The sequence below is a fragment of the Rattus norvegicus genome, chromosome 11 (assembly GCF_021556685.1).
Source record: "Rattus norvegicus strain SHRSP/BbbUtx chromosome 11, alternate assembly SHRSP_T2T, whole genome shotgun sequence".
Classification (NCBI taxonomy): Eukaryota; Metazoa; Chordata; class Mammalia; order Rodentia; family Muridae; genus Rattus; species Rattus norvegicus.
The window spans coordinates 53,578,377-53,598,084 of NC_141544.1; the positions used below are offsets into that span (position 1 = coordinate 53,578,377).

The 19,708-nt window shown below is 36.6% G+C and overlaps 1 protein-coding gene across 1 annotated transcript in view; it reads left to right on the forward strand.

Annotated features, from left to right (window-relative positions):
• The window catches only part of Epha6 (Eph receptor A6), a 962,116-nt gene that overhangs the window by 153,063 nt on the left and 789,345 nt on the right, over positions 1-19,708 (forward strand). The window contains 1 exon segment of the mRNA NM_001419529.1: positions 4,811-5,474. Coding sequence (NP_001406458.1) covers positions 4,811-5,474 — 664 coding nt within the window.

A 19,708-nucleotide genomic window follows, 5' to 3' on the forward strand; every position in this document is an offset into this window, starting at 1 on the left:
ATATATTCTCCCACTAGTGCTATGACATTATGCTTCCATCAAGAAATTAACTCCTCACTAGGCAGAGTCCTCATGGCCTAATCTACTTGGGATGTCCCTCTAGGGCACACTCAGAATGTGTTTTATTAACCCCTCAGTGTTCCTTAATCTATTCATGTTAACAAGAGTAATCATATTATATGAAGGTAGGATTGGGAAATGTTCAGGGTGATGAATTGAGTATTAGTGTCTAGATGTATGAAATACAGGCCCAAAATCCATTCCTTTTTCTCTTTATGAATTATCCAACCATTAGGAGTTAAACATAATCATTTTCCAACCCCCTAATATTTTTAATATTTCTGTAAGAATTTTATACATGTTTTGGTTATTTTCAAAAGCTAATTATCCTTACATGGTTCCCTCTTCCCCACCTACCCAATTTTGTGTCTGTCTGTTTGTAACCCATGAAACCAAAATGTGCTACCCAAATATTTGTAAAAGTGTTTTCTTTGCCTGATATAAATGTTGTCTCTGAAACATACTGCTGAATAAGTTCATCCTGTCTAGTTCTTTCTGGACTCTGACTGGCTGGTTCAAGTCAACTGTTCTGGCACAAACTCCTTGCCATGCTGACAGATTCAATCTGACTTCACTCAGCTTCTCACTGAATTGCTCTGTTTGGCCTCAAACTAATTCTGGCAATGTGTTCTAATCTTCTGGCTCTGTCTTAATCTCTGGCTTAAACAGTCTCTGCTGACCAGCACTGAACTGCATGAACTCAAGAATAAACTCCACTGCATTGCACTGATTCTCCTGACTCCCCACTGACTCTCAGGATTCAACTCCACTCAATTGAACTGACTGGACAGAACTGACTCCTCCCTTCACTGCTCTTAATAGCTTCCCTTTCCTGTGCTATTCTCATGAAGTTGGATGTATTCTATCTCTGGCCCATGCTATCAAATCTTTCTCTTTACAGTGTCTGCCCTATATTAGATTTTGCTTTCAAATATGGCTGCTTCCTTCTACAAACTAATTTTACCTTTCCGAGTGGTCTGTATCTGAGAGAGAGAGACAGAGAGAGAGAGAGAGAGAGAGAGAGAGAGAGAGAGAGAGAGAGAGAGAGAGAGAGATTGTATATTCCCTTGTAAGTTGACCATGCTCCAGTCAAAGGCCACACATCCAAGAATATAATAAAGGCAGGACAGATCGGATATAATAGGGTTAAAAACATACAGAGATTTAGAAGGGTAGGAAATGGTGGAGAGAGACTGAGCACAAGTAGAAAGGGAATAAATATGATTAAAGTACTTTATATAAAATTCTTAAAGAACTAATGTTAGAGATGACAGCATTATCCAATTCAATGAAAAAATAAATGTGAATTTTTCAAATACAATACATCAATATGCATAAGATGCACATAATTTTTTCATATTGAATTTAAGGAATAGTATAAACAAGTGCTTTTTCTGTCTTTATTAAAAATGTGAAATTGGAATTGACTTAGGTACCAGAACAGACAAAATAGATCTACTGCTACATTTTATCTTCAACAATAGTTATAAGAAATGCATATTAAATTTCAAATTTTAATCTATGCACCTAAAATTAGTATATAAATTAAAAGATTGTCTAGATGTATAAGATATATTTTGTATTTAATGTCAGTATTGTATGACTATTGTAAAGTTATATGACCTAAAAGTCATAGTTTGAAGCACTACAATAATTGTGGCCACTGAAAGTTGTGGGCCTAAAGTTAGTTAGCATGTGATTGTGCTGAACACATATATCTTGTTTGTGAAGATTTTTCAATAAAAGTTATTATTTAAATAAATCTTCAAACATGTCATTTGATGACTACATGAAGATAACTTCATAAAAGCCTGAGTGTCTAGGCACATGCTCAAAGCTTTTCAACTCCATATTACTACGAGGAGGGATGAGGTAGTCTCTAGTTTGCCAGCAGGTGACTTTAGTTAAGTACACTTTCATGTAACCTACTCCCACTTTCTCTATTGAGTCCTACAAAGGACTTCCCACATGTAAGCTCATCCCAGCCCCAATGTAAAGCTTTTGAGCTACAGGCTAGAAAAGCCATTGTGTGTTCAAAGCTTGGTGAGCACTTTTATGGGAGGATAGATGATAATAATATTAAGAGAGTACAGAGGATGGAGTCCTGTCTTTCCCTCCAGAGAAAAGTTTGAGAATCACTCAAAGAAGTTATCGGGGTCCTTACATATTTTAAGTTAAGAAACTGTGGTTCTGCCTACCTGGGGCTGAAGAATCAGCTATGATTAAAAAGAGACCAGAATCATTGAAGTAAAAGTCTTTGCTTTGCTGGGATTATTAATGCTGGTCTAGCTAGAGCTAAGAAATTAGCAGTTATTAAGAGGAGAGCAGCAACACTGAGTTGAAATCTCCTAGGTAGTGTTTCCTCACGGTCAACATATAAAAGCTGTGTTGAAGAAGTGGTCAAGATTGTACCTCCTCCTAACAGCTGAACTTGGAAGTCGAATACTTACCTGGATGGTACTAGTTTTAAAGTAATGAAGGGGTCATGGAGGGCAGTTGAGACTGAGGCCTATGTGGCACAGCTAGAGTCACTGAAGAGAGTCCCATAGAGGCTATTGATTAAGATGAAGCCAAGTTGAAACAGCACACCCCAGCACTGTGGAGATGCCAGTACTCTGGGTTGACCCAAAGAACAGCAGAAGTGGTGGATTGAAGCCACGCTGCATGTGCTGCAAAGCCCAGGAGATCATGAGTGGATCCCAGACATTGGATATTGAATATTAACAATGTCGGAGTTTTCTCTAGACTGTGATTATGCCCTAGTTCTTCTCTTTTGAAATGAGAAAGTTTTATAGGAGCATACAGCTGAGAACACAGTCAAAAGATGTTGGATTTTAAAAGATATTTTTTATTTAAGAAGATTGAAATTTTAAAGAGTTTGACTTTAATAGACTGTATAACTTTTAAGTTTAAAAATATTTCATATTGTGAAATCAACATTAATGTGTAATCTCAGGGATCAACAAGAAGGGGTAAGTAGTGGATTAACAGTGATGTGTTTGGGGGGCTGGAGAGCTGGCTCAGTGGTTAAGAGCACTGACTGCTCTTCCAGAGGTCCTGAGTTCAATTCCCAGCAACCACGTGGTGGCTCACAACCATCTGTAATGAGATCTGATGCCCTCTTCTGGTGTGGTCTGAAGACAGCAACTGTATACTTACATACATAAAATAAATAAATAAATATAAAAAAAAACAGTGATGTGTTTGTATGTCAAGTTGATAAAAAGAGTCAATTGTGCTTTATAGTTTTATATCAGGTTGGCACAAGGTAAAATCATCTCAGAGGAGAGAACTCAATTGCTTTCATAAGATGGGGCTGTATGAAAGCCTATACAACATTTTCTTAATTAGTGATTGATCGGGAGAGAACAGCCTGTTGTGGGTAGTTTTATCCCTGAGCTTGTGATCTTGGGTTCTATATGACTGAACAAGCCAGTAAGCACCAGTCCTCCACGGCATCTATATCAGTTCCAGGTCCCTATCTTGCTTGAGTTCCTGTCCTCACTGCCTTTGATAATGAATTCTTGTATGTAACTGTGACAGAAATGAACTCTTTCCTTCCCAATTTGTTTTTGGCCTTGATGTTTCATCACATCAACAATAACACTAACAGATAGCACAAAGTCCAGTATAAACTGATCTTGCCCTCATGAAGGCAGAGGAATTATGTGTGGCCACATTTTGTCTTTTTTCTCCACTTCTCAGGGCATCTGTGGATTATTCAAAATGTTGGTGCTGGCATAATGATGTTGGGTTGGCTATTTGGCTGATGGTCTTTTTGTTCAATAGCTGTTAATTATAGTGTGAAACTGTACTCTTCTCCACTTGCTCAGCCTGCTTTCATGGAGAAACCAGTACCATCAGCACACAGTTGAATTGAAGAGGATCTATCAATCACTAATTAAGAAAGCACTCTACAGCCTGATCTTTTGGAGCCACTTTCCAAATTAAGATTCCATCTTCTCCATTGACTACAGTTTGTATAAAGTTGACAGATAACTAGCCAGTCAGAGGATATCCCTCTCTATCTCAGAAAGACCACAGAAGCATTTAACTTCATACTGCCTAATACATCTCACTTTGTGACAAATTACAAATTACAATATAGATTGGGAAAATCACTGAGCACTTTTAATGGATCTGGGGATTTTGATCAGATAATGTATGCTACTTTAAATTCTTTTAGTCAGACGAAAGTATTTTAATTTTTATTCGGTTTATATGTTTGTGTCCCTGTGTACATGTATACACTAGAAGTCAGATGCTTGTGGAAGCCAGAAAAAGGTGTCAGGTCATCTAGATATGGAGTTAGAGGTGTTTGGGACCTGTTTGATATGGGCATCGTGAACTAACCGTGGGTCCTTTCCAAGAACAGTGGATGTATTTAATTGCTTTGTTATCTCTCAAACTCTTTCCCCAGAACAGTCATGACTTCTTTAGATATACTTTAAAAGTGTGCATGCCTTAAAACAATCCTATAAACAGGTCATATTGCCCATCTATTTTACAGTTGAGAAAACTGAGGTTGTTAAAAGTGCATTGGTCATATAATTAATGAAGAGAGAAAGATCCTAGAAGAGTAGGGTCCATACTTTCAACCAAAGGATGATGGTTAAAATGTCACTGTTGCTTTTGGACATTTGTGTTATATTGTTTCGATTCTTTTTCTTTTTGTTAAAATATTCTTAAGCAATCATGTCTCTTAACTGCTGTGGTTTTATGACCATTTCATTCCTTTTTTCTTTTGCAGTGGGATGCCATTACTGAAATGGATGAACACAACAGGCCCATACATACATACCAGGTATGCAATGTCATGGAACCAAACCAGAACAACTGGCTTCGTACTAACTGGATCTCTCGTGATGCTGCTCAGAAAATCTATGTGGAAATGAAGTTCACATTGAGAGATTGTAACAGCATCCCATGGGTCTTGGGAACGTGTAAAGAAACATTTAATCTGTATTATATTGAATCTGACGAATCCCACGGAACTAAATTCAAGCCAAGCCAATATATAAAGATTGACACAATTGCTGCGGATGAGAGTTTTACTCAGATGGATTTGGGTGATCGCATCCTTAAACTCAACACTGAAGTTCGTGAGGTGGGGCCAATAGAAAGGAAAGGATTCTATTTGGCTTTTCAAGATATTGGAGCATGCATTGCTCTGGTCTCAGTCCGTGTGTTCTACAAAAAATGCCCCTTCACTGTGCGGAACTTGGCTATGTTTCCGGATACCATCCCAAGGGTTGACTCTTCCTCTTTGGTTGAAGTGCGGGGCTCATGCGTGAAGAGTGCTGAGGAGCGAGATACTCCTAAACTCTACTGTGGAGCTGATGGAGACTGGCTCGTCCCTCTTGGAAGGTGTATCTGCACTACAGGGTATGAAGAAATCGAGGGTTCTTGCCATGGTGAGATGCGAAATCCAAATAATTTATCTTGTATTTGAAATTGCTTCTTTCTAAAATTTAGAATGATGACTGTGCTTCCTCGTTGCTGTTGGAGAAACTGATTTCTATTAACTATAAGAAAACACTTAATATGCTGGTTTTTGTTTAACATGTTCTATTGAAACCTACGAGTTCTTGGATTCATATCATTTTTATAAAAGAAAATAACTCCAAGCTCTTTGGATTATTGACCTTTGCTAATACTAAATGAAAATTTTCACCTACATTAGATTTTCAGTTTCAGTAAGGGTTTTTGTAAATTGTGATTGTCAAGAAGTAATAACATTGTAAAGTGTAATTTGAATTTAAAACTATAACTTTCTTATGATGATATGGTAAAACTAGAAGGATGATGTTTTTCTTGCATATAAATCATCTTATGGAGTCTAATTTTGGAGAGAACTTGAGACAGGGTTTTTCTGTATAGCCCTGGCTGCACTGCAGCTCACTCTGTAGACCAGGCTGGTTCCAAACTAATAGAGATCCACCTGCCTCTGCCTTCTAAGTGCTGTGATTAAAGGCATGCACCGATACCCAGCCTATGGAGAGTTATTAATCAAATAAAAATATACAATTAACATTTTACTTAGCTTTCATAAAGAACATCTATTTAATTACATTTAAATTGAAATTTCATATAAGGCAATATAGAACTAAAGGGATCTTATATTTAGTGGTGTGCTACATATGTTCTATTCTCTGTGACAAGCTATTCACAGGAATTTCTATTGACTTCTATACTTGTATTATATTCTTATTTGTTTAAAAAGATTAAAGATTGAAAGGAAAAAGATTCTCATATATTTATATGTACATATATCCATATGTGTGTGTGTGTGTGTGTGTGTGTGTGTGTGCATGTGTGTGTGTATAAAGGGAATGTTCACAGGTTTACTATGGAAGGCGCATGAGCTGTTGGTTGATTATTGCAAAGTTCACTATAGCATTAAGTGTTTGGCCTTGTTTACTGTTGGAAAACATTAGTGATGGCTTGAGAAGTCTTATATCTTTTATCAGAACCATGAAAGAGCCTCTACAATTTAATCATAAGATATTTTATTCAAATTAATATAATGAGATTATCCTAATGATATTATTTCACCTATATCAAATTTTATGAATAATAATGGCGTTGGGGCGCTATAAATTCCTTTTTATTTTCCCTAGAAAATGATGTACATGAACATTAATTCATATAAATAGTTAATTTTGAAAGCAAAAGATCTCTGGATAAATATGCTACATCTAAAATCCTATTTACTTTTGACTTAACATGATTTCTATATGGCATTTCACTTTTATAAATGGCATATACTTCACTCATCACTTAGCAGAGATGGTTTTAAATAGATGATAAATAGCATCAATTTATTTGGAGATTACATATCCAAATTAGTGTTGAGAGCTGTATACTTCATCCAGTTGTAGATACAAGAGGGGCTGTGTACTGTAAAAACACTCATCGGTTCTAATAATGGATGGCAAAGTTAGAAGAATTAACCTTGGATTTTGTATCCATACATCACTAACTTCAGAAACACTTGGAATATTCATAGATTGGGATCCATTAGCAATACCGAATACATGTAAATTTACTATATATGGTTACCATTATATATAATAGTTATTTTTCAAACAAGTGTGAAACATGATAGATGTAAAGAAATATATAATTTTAAGCTTTTATTTTCTGGGCACTTTCTTATAGTTTCTTTCCTTCCTGCTATAAGAAGTCATATTATTGTTTCTATATACAACAGTATTATCTCTCAACCAAACCTCTGAATTTTTCATAGTAAGCATTAATGTTTTCAAATGTATATGAATAAACTTGTTTATAATCTCATATTAGTAGAATGCATACCTTATATTAACTTGATTACACATCTAGGGAGGGAAATAGAAATGCTTTTCCTACATGTGTTCATTCACTTTGTTGGTCTCTAGTTTACTTTGATAAAATAATCTTTTGAAAAATGTTATTTGTTATTTTTGAGTATGTATTCTCTTAGTCACTCTACTTGATGATAGAAGATACACATATACGTTATATGTTTCTTTGAGACAAAGCAGCACACACGTGTTAGGTAGACACATCACAAAGCAACACACATGTGTTAGGTAAACAGATCATTAATTAGTTTATTGCTCTAGCTGATACACTTCAGTTGCAAGAAGCAGTTTCTAATACCACCATACAGGTGATTGACCAGAGTTGGAGTGTTCAAGGCAATCTTTCCTCCCCTGAACTATTCTCTAGGTGGTCCTAAAGACTTGAGGAATTAGCTTATATTTTCCTACATCTTAGGAAAAGCAAACAAAATAAAAGAGAGAAGGTAAAAGGTTAAAAGTTTTTCATGTTTCATTGGTGTCCAAGTGTAGAGAGGACATGTAAGGGAGTGAGTGCATGGTACTCTATTCAAAAGTGCTCCTACTGTGCTCCTCGCTCCACTCTCTGTTACCTTCTTGACTAATGTCCTCCCCTCTTTCACAGACCCATGCTCCCATTTTATGGCATCAAGCTGAAATCGAACATTGTTTTATCAAAACCTATTGTAGATCAAACTAACCATACTTGAACTTCCTCCAACTTGAAAATTATATATATTTTCAGTCTTTGGTTTTCATATGCAAAAACACATGAATTCGGATCTTTAAGAATCTAAAAGGTAGAAATTGAACAATAGTATGCTGTGCTGATGAATTTATCTATATGTCAGCATGTCGTGGATTAGAGACTGATGGTATTGCCAGCAAAGTCCAGCTCTGGGTCTGCAGCTTTTTGGATTCAGCCACTAACACACAAAGCTCCAGGCTTTGAGTCAATCTCCTACAGGACCAGCCAGTTTTACAGCTCTGCTAAGCTTTCCTGATTTGATCAACACTAAGAAATGCTTTTTTTTTCTCCTCCAAATTATTAAAAACTATTCTCACCAACCAATCTTCAGTTTGCATCATGGATTGAACACTTCTTGCCCCATCTCCTTGTTATCCCATCCTGTGTCCAAGGTCCACCGAGTTACAAAGTAACCTGGTCATTGTTTATTGTCAACTTGACCCAACCTAGATTAACTTTGGATCAGAAACCTCAATTGAAAAATTATCTCAGAATTTAACCTGGGGTCACTGCTATAGGACACTGTAATTATTGTTAATTGATATGAGTTTTCAGCACCATCCCAAGGCAGAGAGCATCATGATCTGTATAAGAAAGCTCACTGACCAAGCCTGTAATCAGTGAGTGTCCTTCCATGGTATCTGCTTGAGTTTCTATCATGACTTCTTTCAATGATGTATTGGGCCTTGAAGGTAAAAGGCAAATAATGCCTTCTGCCCTTTAAGTTGCCTTTTATAAGAGTGTTTTATCAAAGTAATAAAAAACCAATCTGGAGCACAAAGAAAATCTTATTTCAGTTTTTACTTGACGTCATGGCAGTCCCTTGTATTCTCTAGATGTTTTAGTCTGTAGGTTCAAAGTGACAATTCACTCTAACATTCAAAGGTCCTCACGATCTGGCCTTCTCTTCCCTTTAACCTCGACAAATTTCTACCTGCTGATCTGGCTCATTGTTTTTGAACAATGTGAGTGTTCTTCTTGTCTCTTAATGCTTTCCATGCTCTACCTAACAGCTGGGTTCCTTTATTGGTTGTTTTTTTCAATCATGAAATTTCATTAATCTTTCCTGATCAAACATAATTGTTTGTATATGCTAGTTTGCCCAAAATTAACCCTCCTTTCTTTCTTTTGTGCTGTGATGTGTAACTGTTATGCATTTGTCTGCTTCACCAGGGTTTCAGATAAAAGACCCGTATTTAAAAATCACCAGGGAAATATAAGAAGGGGATTTCTGTGAGCAGTCCTAAGGCAGTGAGAAAGGAATTCACTAAGATCAAAGCCCACCCATATGTTTAAATGTTCTTTCTCAGTATATCTCAGTGCCCTAGATCTGAATGTATTTAGAAAATACTGGTATCCTTCATTTTACCAAGGAGAGGATTAAATTATTGGGGAAAACTGTTTTTCCTACGGTCACAGAAGAGTACCTAATGTATTGAAAATGGAAGCTCAGCTCTTCCTCCTCTTGGATTTTGAGACATAGTCATTGTTTTCAGACTTTGCTTGAATAAACAAATTGGGGTTTCACTTGGAGCAAACACACAATAAGTTAACTTATAGTAACTCCATATGTGACTCCCACGAGGAGACTCAGGGTCTCTCTTGCACACTTTTAGTCCTTGTAGATAATTTAAGAATAGATTGGATGAAGGAAGAGTGAATCTGGGGTGGGAATGGGAGGTGGTGGAAAAGGACTTGGAGGAGAGGAGGGAGGGAAAACTGTGCTGGAGATGTAATATATGAGAGAAGAATACATTTAACAGAAAAAAAGAATGGACTTGGAAGGGAACTTAACACAAAGGTGGAGTTTGAGAGCCTAAATAATAGTCCATGCAAGCTTGAACATTTAGTAACTGCCAGGAGGAAGGGATAGAAACAGCTTTGTGTTCGTGTTAATGTCGAGGAAATAGATAGTCACAGCATTGGAAGCCTCTAAGCAGTTGCAGGGGCAGGGGTAGTTTGAGGGAGCATCACACCAGAGACTATTAGGGGAAGCAGAGTCTAGTAGGGTAAGGGTCTCCTTGGAGGAGGGAAATAAGGGAAAGAAAGAAAAAAGTGTTTTGCTCTCATTCAGTGCCTTAGTTAGGGTCACTGTGGCTGTGATGAAGCAAATGACCAAAGCAACTGGGGCAGGAAAGGGTTTATTTTACTCAAAGTTCCATAAATGTTCATCATCAAAAGCAGTGTGTGCAGGAACTCAAGCAGGGCAGCAAACTGGAGGCAGGAGCTAATACAAAGACCATGGAGGGGTGCTGTTTACTGGCTTGCTCCCCATGGCTTGTTCAGTTTGCCTTCATGAAGAACAAAGGACCACAAGAAAAACACAATTATCAACCAACCAGACCCCCACCCCCAGAGCTCCCAGGGATTAAACCACCATCCCAAGAGAAGACTGGGATGGACCTATGGTACCATCCACATATGTAGCAGAGGATGGTCTTGTTGGGAATCAATGGGAAGAAAGTCCCTTGGTCCTTCCTGTCAAGGCTCGATGTCCCAGTATAGAGGAATGTCTGGGTGGGGAGGCAGAAGGGAGTGGGTGGGTGGGTAAGGGAGCACCCCATAGAAGCAGGGCTTGGGGTGGGATAGTGGGTTTCTAGAGGGGAAACCAGGAAGTGGAGTAATATTTAAAATGTAAATATAAAAATGCATTTTTTTAAAAAAGAACAAAGGACGACCCCTCCCAGGATGGCATCTCCCATGATGGGATTGATCCCTCTCTATTGATCAGTAGTTAAGAAAATGTCTTAAAGCCTGGTCTTATAGAGGCAGTTTTTCAGGTGAGAGGTTTTCAGGTGAGGTTGATGATTCTAGCTGACATAAATCTACAAAGTACATGCAGAAAGCAGAATATCTCAGTGCTGATTCAGCAAGCAACTGTGAATTATGAGTCTTCTGGGACCTGTGGTCTGTAGGCTCTTGTGTCATCAAGATGAAGTAATCTCTCTTTCTTTTTCTTTTCCTTTTACCTCCTGCTGCTGCTGCTGCTGCTGGTGGTGGTGGTGGTCGTCGTCGTCGTTGTCTTCGTCATCGTCGTCTTCTTCTTCTTCTTCTTCTTCTTCTTCTTCTTCTTCTTCTTCTTCTTCTTCTTCTTCTTCTTCTTCTTCTTCTTCTTCTTCTCCTTCTCCTTCTCCTTCTCCTTCTCCTTCTCCTTCTCCTTCTCCTTCTCCTTCTCCTTCTCCTTCTCCTTCTCCTCCTTCTCCTCCTCCTCCTCCTCCTCCTTCTTCTTCTTCCTCCTCCTCCTTCTCCTCTTCCTCCTCTTCTTCTTTTCTCCTCCTTCTCCTTCTCCTCCTCCTCCCCCTCCTCCTTCCTTCTTCTCCTTCTTCTACTTCTCCCTCTCCTTCTCCATCTTCCTCTTCCTCTCCTTCTTTTTTCTCTCTGCCTCTGTGTACTTGTCTGTCTCTGTGTCTGTCTGTCTCCTCTCTCTCTTTCTCTCTCTCTTTCTCTCTCTCTGTCTCTCTCTCTCTCTCTCTCTGTCTCTCTCTCTCTCTCTCTCTCTCTCTCTCTCTCCCTCCCTCCCTCCTGTTTTCAGGTGTGTCCTATTCCTTTTCTGTCTCCTAGTTTTAGGCTCTCTTCTTTGGATACAAAATACTGTTTCCTCCTCTGTCTCCAGAGGTTTCAGTCCTTGTGTAAACAATGGAAACTCGTATTGTCTCCTTTTTAAGTGTCTTACAGACAGTGGCTAAGCTAACTGTGAAAGAGGTTGCTGCATATCAACCACGATATCTGTGTCAAAGGCCTCAGAAGGGGTCTATTGATATAGGAGACACATGAGAGATACATAGTTGACATAGATAGCCATAGGTCCTGTGCGGCTGACCTTACGTGGCCAATTTTGTTCCTTTACCTTCTCCCACACCAGTGCTATACCAACCAAAATGATACTTTCAAAATCCGCGAGAAGATGCCTATTCACCTGCACTTACAGAATTCATTAGCAAGTTCCAGAACAGTCAGGTCTACACAGTAAATCCTGTCCAAAAAGGAAAAATAATATCTTAGCAGTCAGGTGGTGGCACTCATCGCAATCCCAGTACTCATAAGGCAGAGGCGGATCTCTGTGAGTTCAAAGCCACCCTGGTCTAGTCCCAGGACACACAGAGCTACACAGAAAAACCCTGCCAAAAAATTAAAAATTAAAAATTAAAAAAAAAGAAAGAAAGAATTGTAAAGGGTGGATTACTGAGTTGTGAATTTCCCATTCCTTTTCTTTCCATGTTATTGCTAACATAGACATATACTCAAATTTGAGGGAAGAAAAATAAGAGCTGCAGTGTCATGCTTGCTGTATTATTAAAATAAACAAATAATACTTTAAGCATTTATGATAAAATTTAAAACTAAATGCAAATACTTCAAATTACTCTATGCATAACAAATCAGTTTCCGTCTTAAATACCACCTTGTTTTTCATATCCATTTAAACATTTCCCTAATTGAAACTGTCATACTAGCATACAGTTACAGACATAATTTTAATTGTTTTAATTTATTCTACTTAATGTCATTATTTCCAAGGGTCTGAATAAAATATTGTTGATTTTAAAGTGCTAATTTACATCAAATTGCTTTTTACTTCATCTCAGACTATTATAACAGTGTAAGAAATAACTGAGATCAATTAGCATGCAAATTTGAATGCAAGTTTTGTTCTGTTTTGTGTTCTGAAGTGACATGAATCCTCAATAAACTCCTCATGAACATTAATTTAGGATAAACCTTATTAGCATAAAATGTCAGTGTCGAATTGTACACCTGCTTCAAGAAGCGAGGCCTGGAGGTCTCACACGATATAATTCAACAAATTTCATTTGGGAGTGGAGATCGAATTTCTGAAATGAGATTCTTTTCACATCTGTTATATTATGTGCTTTTTTTTGACAGTTAACATGCACAGTACTAGGTGTGATTATGTACTTCCTAGAGAAGTGAGTTTTAGGAGGTTTACTTCCAGACTTGCCTCCCCATCTCCCTTATGCTTTCCCGCACCCCCTTGTAGCTTCTACCCTGTTTTCTTTCCGGTTTCATATCACAGATATACTTCCTCCCTCCATATTCTTCCAGAGTATCTCTTCTCTACTATTTTAGACGTTACTCACTTTTCTTGCACTTAAGCACATAGGTGTCCATTACAAGCTAAGACCCACATCTGAGTCTGGTCGACCTCTCTTATAATCACAGCTCCTGAGGCCACCCATTTACAGAGATTTTCATGATTTCATTTTGCTTTGAGCATAATAAAATCTCATTGTATGCATGTTACTTAGATGTGCTGTGTTATTTTTTTTAAAGTAGAAAGCTCCCTTTCTCCAGAAAGACTAATTAATGTTTCCTCTGAGGCTTCCTTGACATTCAAGAGGAAAGAACAGAGACCATTCTCAAACAAGTGCATAATTGCTCACAGAGGTGAATGGGGCAGTCAAGGCCTTTAGTGATATAGCTATTGATTTGGACTCCCAAAGAGAATTGTTGTTAAGGCTTCATGGCACAACTTCTTCTGCAGTCCAGAAACATTTACACTTTGAGCTTATAATCATCTGTCCAATCATGTTATCATAGATGGCTCTGAGACACAGAGAGTATAAAGAAATCCTAGATATGGGGATTTTCTGGCCTTAAATAAGGGAGGTTGGGGATATGGTGAAAAGCTAGAAGGTGAGAATGGTATCTGACAAAAAAAGGGCAGGCTTACTGGCCCAGACAGTATTTTCTCCTTTGAAAGGTTCTCATACACTAAATTTAAACTCTGGCAATGTGCCATTTGATTCCAAACAAAACCACTTTTCCTTGAAGCAATTCCAGGGCTTCACCAGGCTTGAGAAGAATATGAAATCAAGAAGGGTGAAAGGATCTAAAAATAGAATGAATTATTTCCCAGCAAGACAGAATAACATTGAGTGATTATAGTCGGTTCTTCGCCACCATCTTTAAAAGAAGTTAAATTATAAACTGTCTTAAGATATTTAGCAAGATGTTTTAATCATATTTAACATCAATTTTAATTTTGATTTCACAACACTGACACAAAAGTTACATATTATATTTCCATAGAGTCAGAGCTTAATGATTTAAAGTGCTTTAATACATATATTTCCAAAAGAGTGTAAATTTATTCAGTGTCTTGGTTCTCTTTTCAAACATGGCAATTACTGAAATTATCACTTTCTTTTTTTTAAGATATATGTATATATATACATATATACATACATACATATTATATATACATATATACATACATACATATTATATATATACATATATACATACATACATATTATATATATACATATATACATACATACATATTATATATATATATATATATAGAGAGAGAGAGAGAGAGAGTTTTTATTTAGTATACATCATATAGCTTTCTGCCTGCTTGTATGCCTGCAGACCAGAAGAGGGCACTAGATCTCATTACTTATGGTTATAAGCCACCATGTGGTTGCTGGGAATTGAACTCAGGACCTCTGGAAGAACAGTCAGTGCTCTTAACCGTTGAGCCATCTCTCCAGTCCAAAATTATCACTTTCATTTGGAATACTTTCCAGAATTTAATAATTATACAAGCAAAGTTAACAGTTTTTTGGGGTCAAAAATTTAACAAAGCAGGTAAACAAGTAATCAAGGAGCTTACCATATCTTTTCCATTTTTCTCTTTTTTTTTTCTAGAAATAAACATTTGTTTCATCAGGTATATATATATCCTCCAGAACGTCTTCTGGGAAAGTGAGATGCTTTTTCTTTATATGTATGTGCATATGTGCAGGTCTGTGTGTGTGTGTGTGTGTGTGTGTGTGTGTGTGTGTGTGTGTTACTCACACAACCTGTTCAGTTTCTGTAACTCTATATTGTTATTTTGTGTATGTTTTCAATAAGTGTTATTAAGTGTTGAATAACCAACTTGTTTCTTTTGCATCTTCTTCTCAGTGAAGACTGTTTATCTGACTGTCAACTCTCTTTAGTTGTCTGTGGTTCTTTGTATAGCACTGGAGTTTTCAAGATTTCCCCTGCCTATTCTGGCATATCTATATCTGTTATCCTTGTCCAGATCCATGTTTATGCATTTTAACATAATAATTTTCAGGACGCGTTTGCATTATTTCATTGCTCTTTAAAGATTTTTCGGTTCCTATGGAAGTTACTCTCCTCCATATAGGCTTTTGGGTAACAGCTGATTTGCCTGAGAGATCTAAATCAATCTCTCTCTTAATATGATGTCAGTGTTTCATAGCATTCATTTATCATGTGCCTTGGATATGTAGTCTTTGTGTTCATTTTTGTCTGAGAAATTTGCATTGCATTTTCTGTTTTCTTGCCTTGTGTTTTTATTTGATTCAGAACATTTATAGTTGCACCGACCCAGTTTCTTCGACGAGCGATCACGTAGTGTTCCTTGGTGACAAGAAACAGTGACTTGGAGATCCAGACTCCTTGCATTTAAGAATTAATATGTAAAAAGAGAGCCATGTACTTATCTGTGTTCAGCTCAGAGATCATAAGAGGCACATGTCTACCTTAATCCATATCAGAAGAGATTGAAGAGATATTTCTTACATATAGAACAGACTAAAATGAGAGCATTTACATGGCTTCTAATTTTGTAAATGGGGCTCAGATGCTGTTAAATGTTGTCCAAGTTTTAATACAAACATTCTACCACAGATAAGGAATTCAAAGTTCCTAGACAATTTATCACTTCTGCCATAGTCTGTATCTTTTCACACAAAATGAACACATTTCTCTTCTAATAATGAAAAAGACTTCCATGTGATTTAAATAGATCTTGCTATCTTGTGAGCCACACTTAGACATCCAGCTCTCTATTCCTGAAGCAATATGTACAATTGTGGGACGAGGGAACAGGAAGTTGAGAGTGAGTAGAGACAGAGCCCAAGATGATGCCCGGGATTCACACTCTGGAGATTGGCATCAGAGTTCAGCTCTAACTTTATTGTTTATTGTACAAGCTTATTATAGCATTTTAGCCAATTGGTGTATGCCTTTGTATTCATGGGCAAATCAGGGTGCAACCAGTATTGTTTAGCAGAATCTGACTCACTTGTCCATGAGCCTATAGGGGCCTGGGTTCAAACCCTGGCGGATATTTCCCTGAAGACAGGGGAAGCAGGCACCACACTGACCTTTGTGCTGTCTCACAGGTACGCCAATAGCTATGTCAGATCGTACACTGTGTACAGTGGATCAGGAGTCTTCAGGGAGTCTCAGAAGCCTGTGATGCCTTATTCTCTCTCCCACCTCTTTCTCCCCCATGTTTATCGCCACATTCCCCAAATACAATGAGTAGATATATACAAAATTACCATCAACAAAGGGGAAAAATACATCCTCTCATATTTGGATGTTAAAGGAGATTCATGTAATAGTGATTTGAACTGAGAGGAGGGAGATAAATTGATGATAGCTCTGAGGAGTACTGAAGGACAATTCAAAGAAAGTTCTAATGTCTCTTGCACATTGAGGGAACCATCATACACACTGACTACTTTTATGTGTTTATGAATAACTAGAAGCCCAAATAAACAAATAAATTAAGTATAAAGTAATAGACACTGAAAGATGTGGTTATTCCTTAGCAGTGGTGGAGTGTTGCTAAAAGATATGGTCATTTATTCAATAACATATACTGCTATTATTATTAATATTAATATTATTATTTATTGTTTTCCTATCATGAGTATATGGAAATAAATTGTGGTAATAGCCAGTTACTCTTTCCCATCTGAGCTAGGGCAAACTAGCCATTTGTAAAATAATTCTCAATAATAAGAAATAAATTAAATGACAAGATTAGTCTCCACTTTAAAGGGGACTATAGAATAATGGAGATTTTTCAATCGTTGATTACCTGCACAAGCACCGTCACCATATAAAGAAGCTTGCAAGGCTAACGATTGATGGCAATGTTCAAAACCTGAAAACAAACTCTGTTTTATCTTCAGTGGCAGACAAGGGGAAAAGCATGATTTATTCCATTATTTGACAACTCTGAAAGCAACTACTATATAAAGACACAGAGATTTCTTGAAAGATACAAACACTGTTGTGTTGGGCAGAGATAAACAACCACTGTCTTGGGTGGATTTCTTTAAAATGGCCAATTGTTATTTTGGTCGTTCTTCTTGAAATGACTTGCATTCTTATATCTTTGTTTAACATGTTCTTATTTTATATCTAACTGTCGTGTCCTGGGTCATTCTTTTTCTACCGAGGAAAACTGGATTCTTCATGTTGAATAATAAAATATTTCAGTTAAAATTTAATATCAAAGGGTTAATTTGAAAAACCTTTGAAATATAAATAAAGATGTATTATGTAGTGGTTTTTCTAAAGATATTCTGATAAATTGATAGTTTCACCACAATCAGGATTCCACACTCTTTAGTGACTAATTGTATATTCACCAATTGTATATTTCATGGTTATTATAAATTGTTCATATGAATGAATTTTACACAAACATACCATAACATATTATAAAAACTAAGTAATTTGCATGTTTTGTGTAAAAATTACAGATAATTTTTACTTAGGTGAGTAATGCTGTTTTCTCATCAATTCTTCTTTACTGAGCGAGGTATGACATCATATACTTATAATCCCTGCAATCATGATCCTGAGGCAGTTAATACTGGGTATTGAAGACCAACTTAGGCTTAGTTCCAGGCCACCCCGTGCTACTTTTAATGTCTCAATGAAACAAAAGTTCTCTTATATCTCTGAGGTGGATCGGGAGGGGAACATCCTTATAGAAGAAGGGGAGGGGGATGAGATAGAGAGCTTATGTCTGGGAAACTGGGAAAGGGAACAACATTTGAAATGTAAATAAAAAATCCAATTAAAAAAGACAAGTCCTTATACATTTATACATTTCATATTTCCATTTTCTTTCATTTCTTTAGCCGATCTAAATCTACTCAACCTAAGTTTTTTCAGGTTGATAGATTATTAATTTGAATTCTGTAAAGAACACAGAATAAGTTAACATACTAAGTTCTTGAATAACATATTTTAATGCTATAAATGTGAATTTGTTGTTGTAAAAAATGCACTTAATTCTTATTATTTTATCACACGTAACTAAACACAAATGATTCCAAATTTTATGTGAAATAATAAATGAAGTTAAATTTAGAATACCGAAAAAAGAACAATATATAAAATGATATACCCATATATAAAAAGCACTCCAGGAAAAACATTTTAAAGCATATTGACTCCTAAAGAATAATATTTCTTATAGCACCGGACTAGAAAAAAAACAGTTAAATTTCATGAAGTAATTAAACTGTGGTGAAATAAAGGTCACTAATTAAGAGTGGCAAATATATAGCTATTTCATAGACTGGTTCTCACTTTGTAGAGATTAAGGTTGTAGTGAAGAAGCAATAATGGTTTGGATGTAGGGACATGACTGTTACAGTTTAGTAAGCCCTAGAGCAACCACCTTCATTACTGAAAACATCTCACTTTCAGAGTGTAGAAAATTAGCATCTCTTACACTTTAGTCTGCGAATCAGGAGAGTCCTGCAGAGGGTTCAATGGTGCACTAAATTAATGCCTAAGGGAGAAACACAACGAAGGCGTACTGACTTCTCTCATACCAATTACTGTTCTCATGGAAGTTTACAACTAAGGAGATTTGTTAGTTTTTAAAATAGGAATGACAGGCAAAAGTGTTACAGAAATACAAAAGGATTGAATTTAAACCCCATATCTTAGTTTATGTTGGTTTTGTTAAGACAATACTATCTGACTTAAACATGGTTTATAATGAAAGATCTCTTAGTGTAATACCTAGCAAGTTGGAGAACTTTAGCCTCCCGGCCAGCTACAAGGATTTGATAGAACACACTAAAGTCTCATGTTTCATATACAGTGTGTTTGATAGCTGTCTGTGAGACCATAAAGGCTACATATCTAAAATATTTATTTCCTGGTCTTTCCCAGATACTTTTCTGACCTTATAGACAAATTAATGTATTCTGGGATTACTAATAAATGCTCAAACAAATTATATTTGCTAGATATTAATATGCATTCCTTTTATTAAACATGGAAGCAAACATCAAAGTATTTTCCTAAAAACATCAACTATTACTCAGCCAATATTCAAACATTTGTATTAAGGATTATAATGTCTAAAGCACTCAGAGGAGTCTGCATTATCTATTACTGTAATCTGAGAGTGAAACACCATATTAGAAAAAAGTAAAGGTATTTGTGTGTGTGCATGCACGTGTCTACATGTTTCCATGAATGTGTGTATGTTAATTTAATTGCAGACTATTAATATGATGTTGGACTTCTGAAATAGAAACCTTTTCCAAGAACTCTCTGGGGTTAACTAATTCTCATTCTGTAATAACTTCACCCTAAGCCATGCTAGACACGAATCATATAATAATTAAAAATTGTTGAATTTGTTCCTTATATTCAATGGATAAAAGGATATGGTAAATTTCACATTTTCTTATACAGATGCAACCTGAAGTTCATTGCTCTTTTTGGTAGTTTCAGAGTACAATGACTGTTCAGAATTCAGAAAAATGTG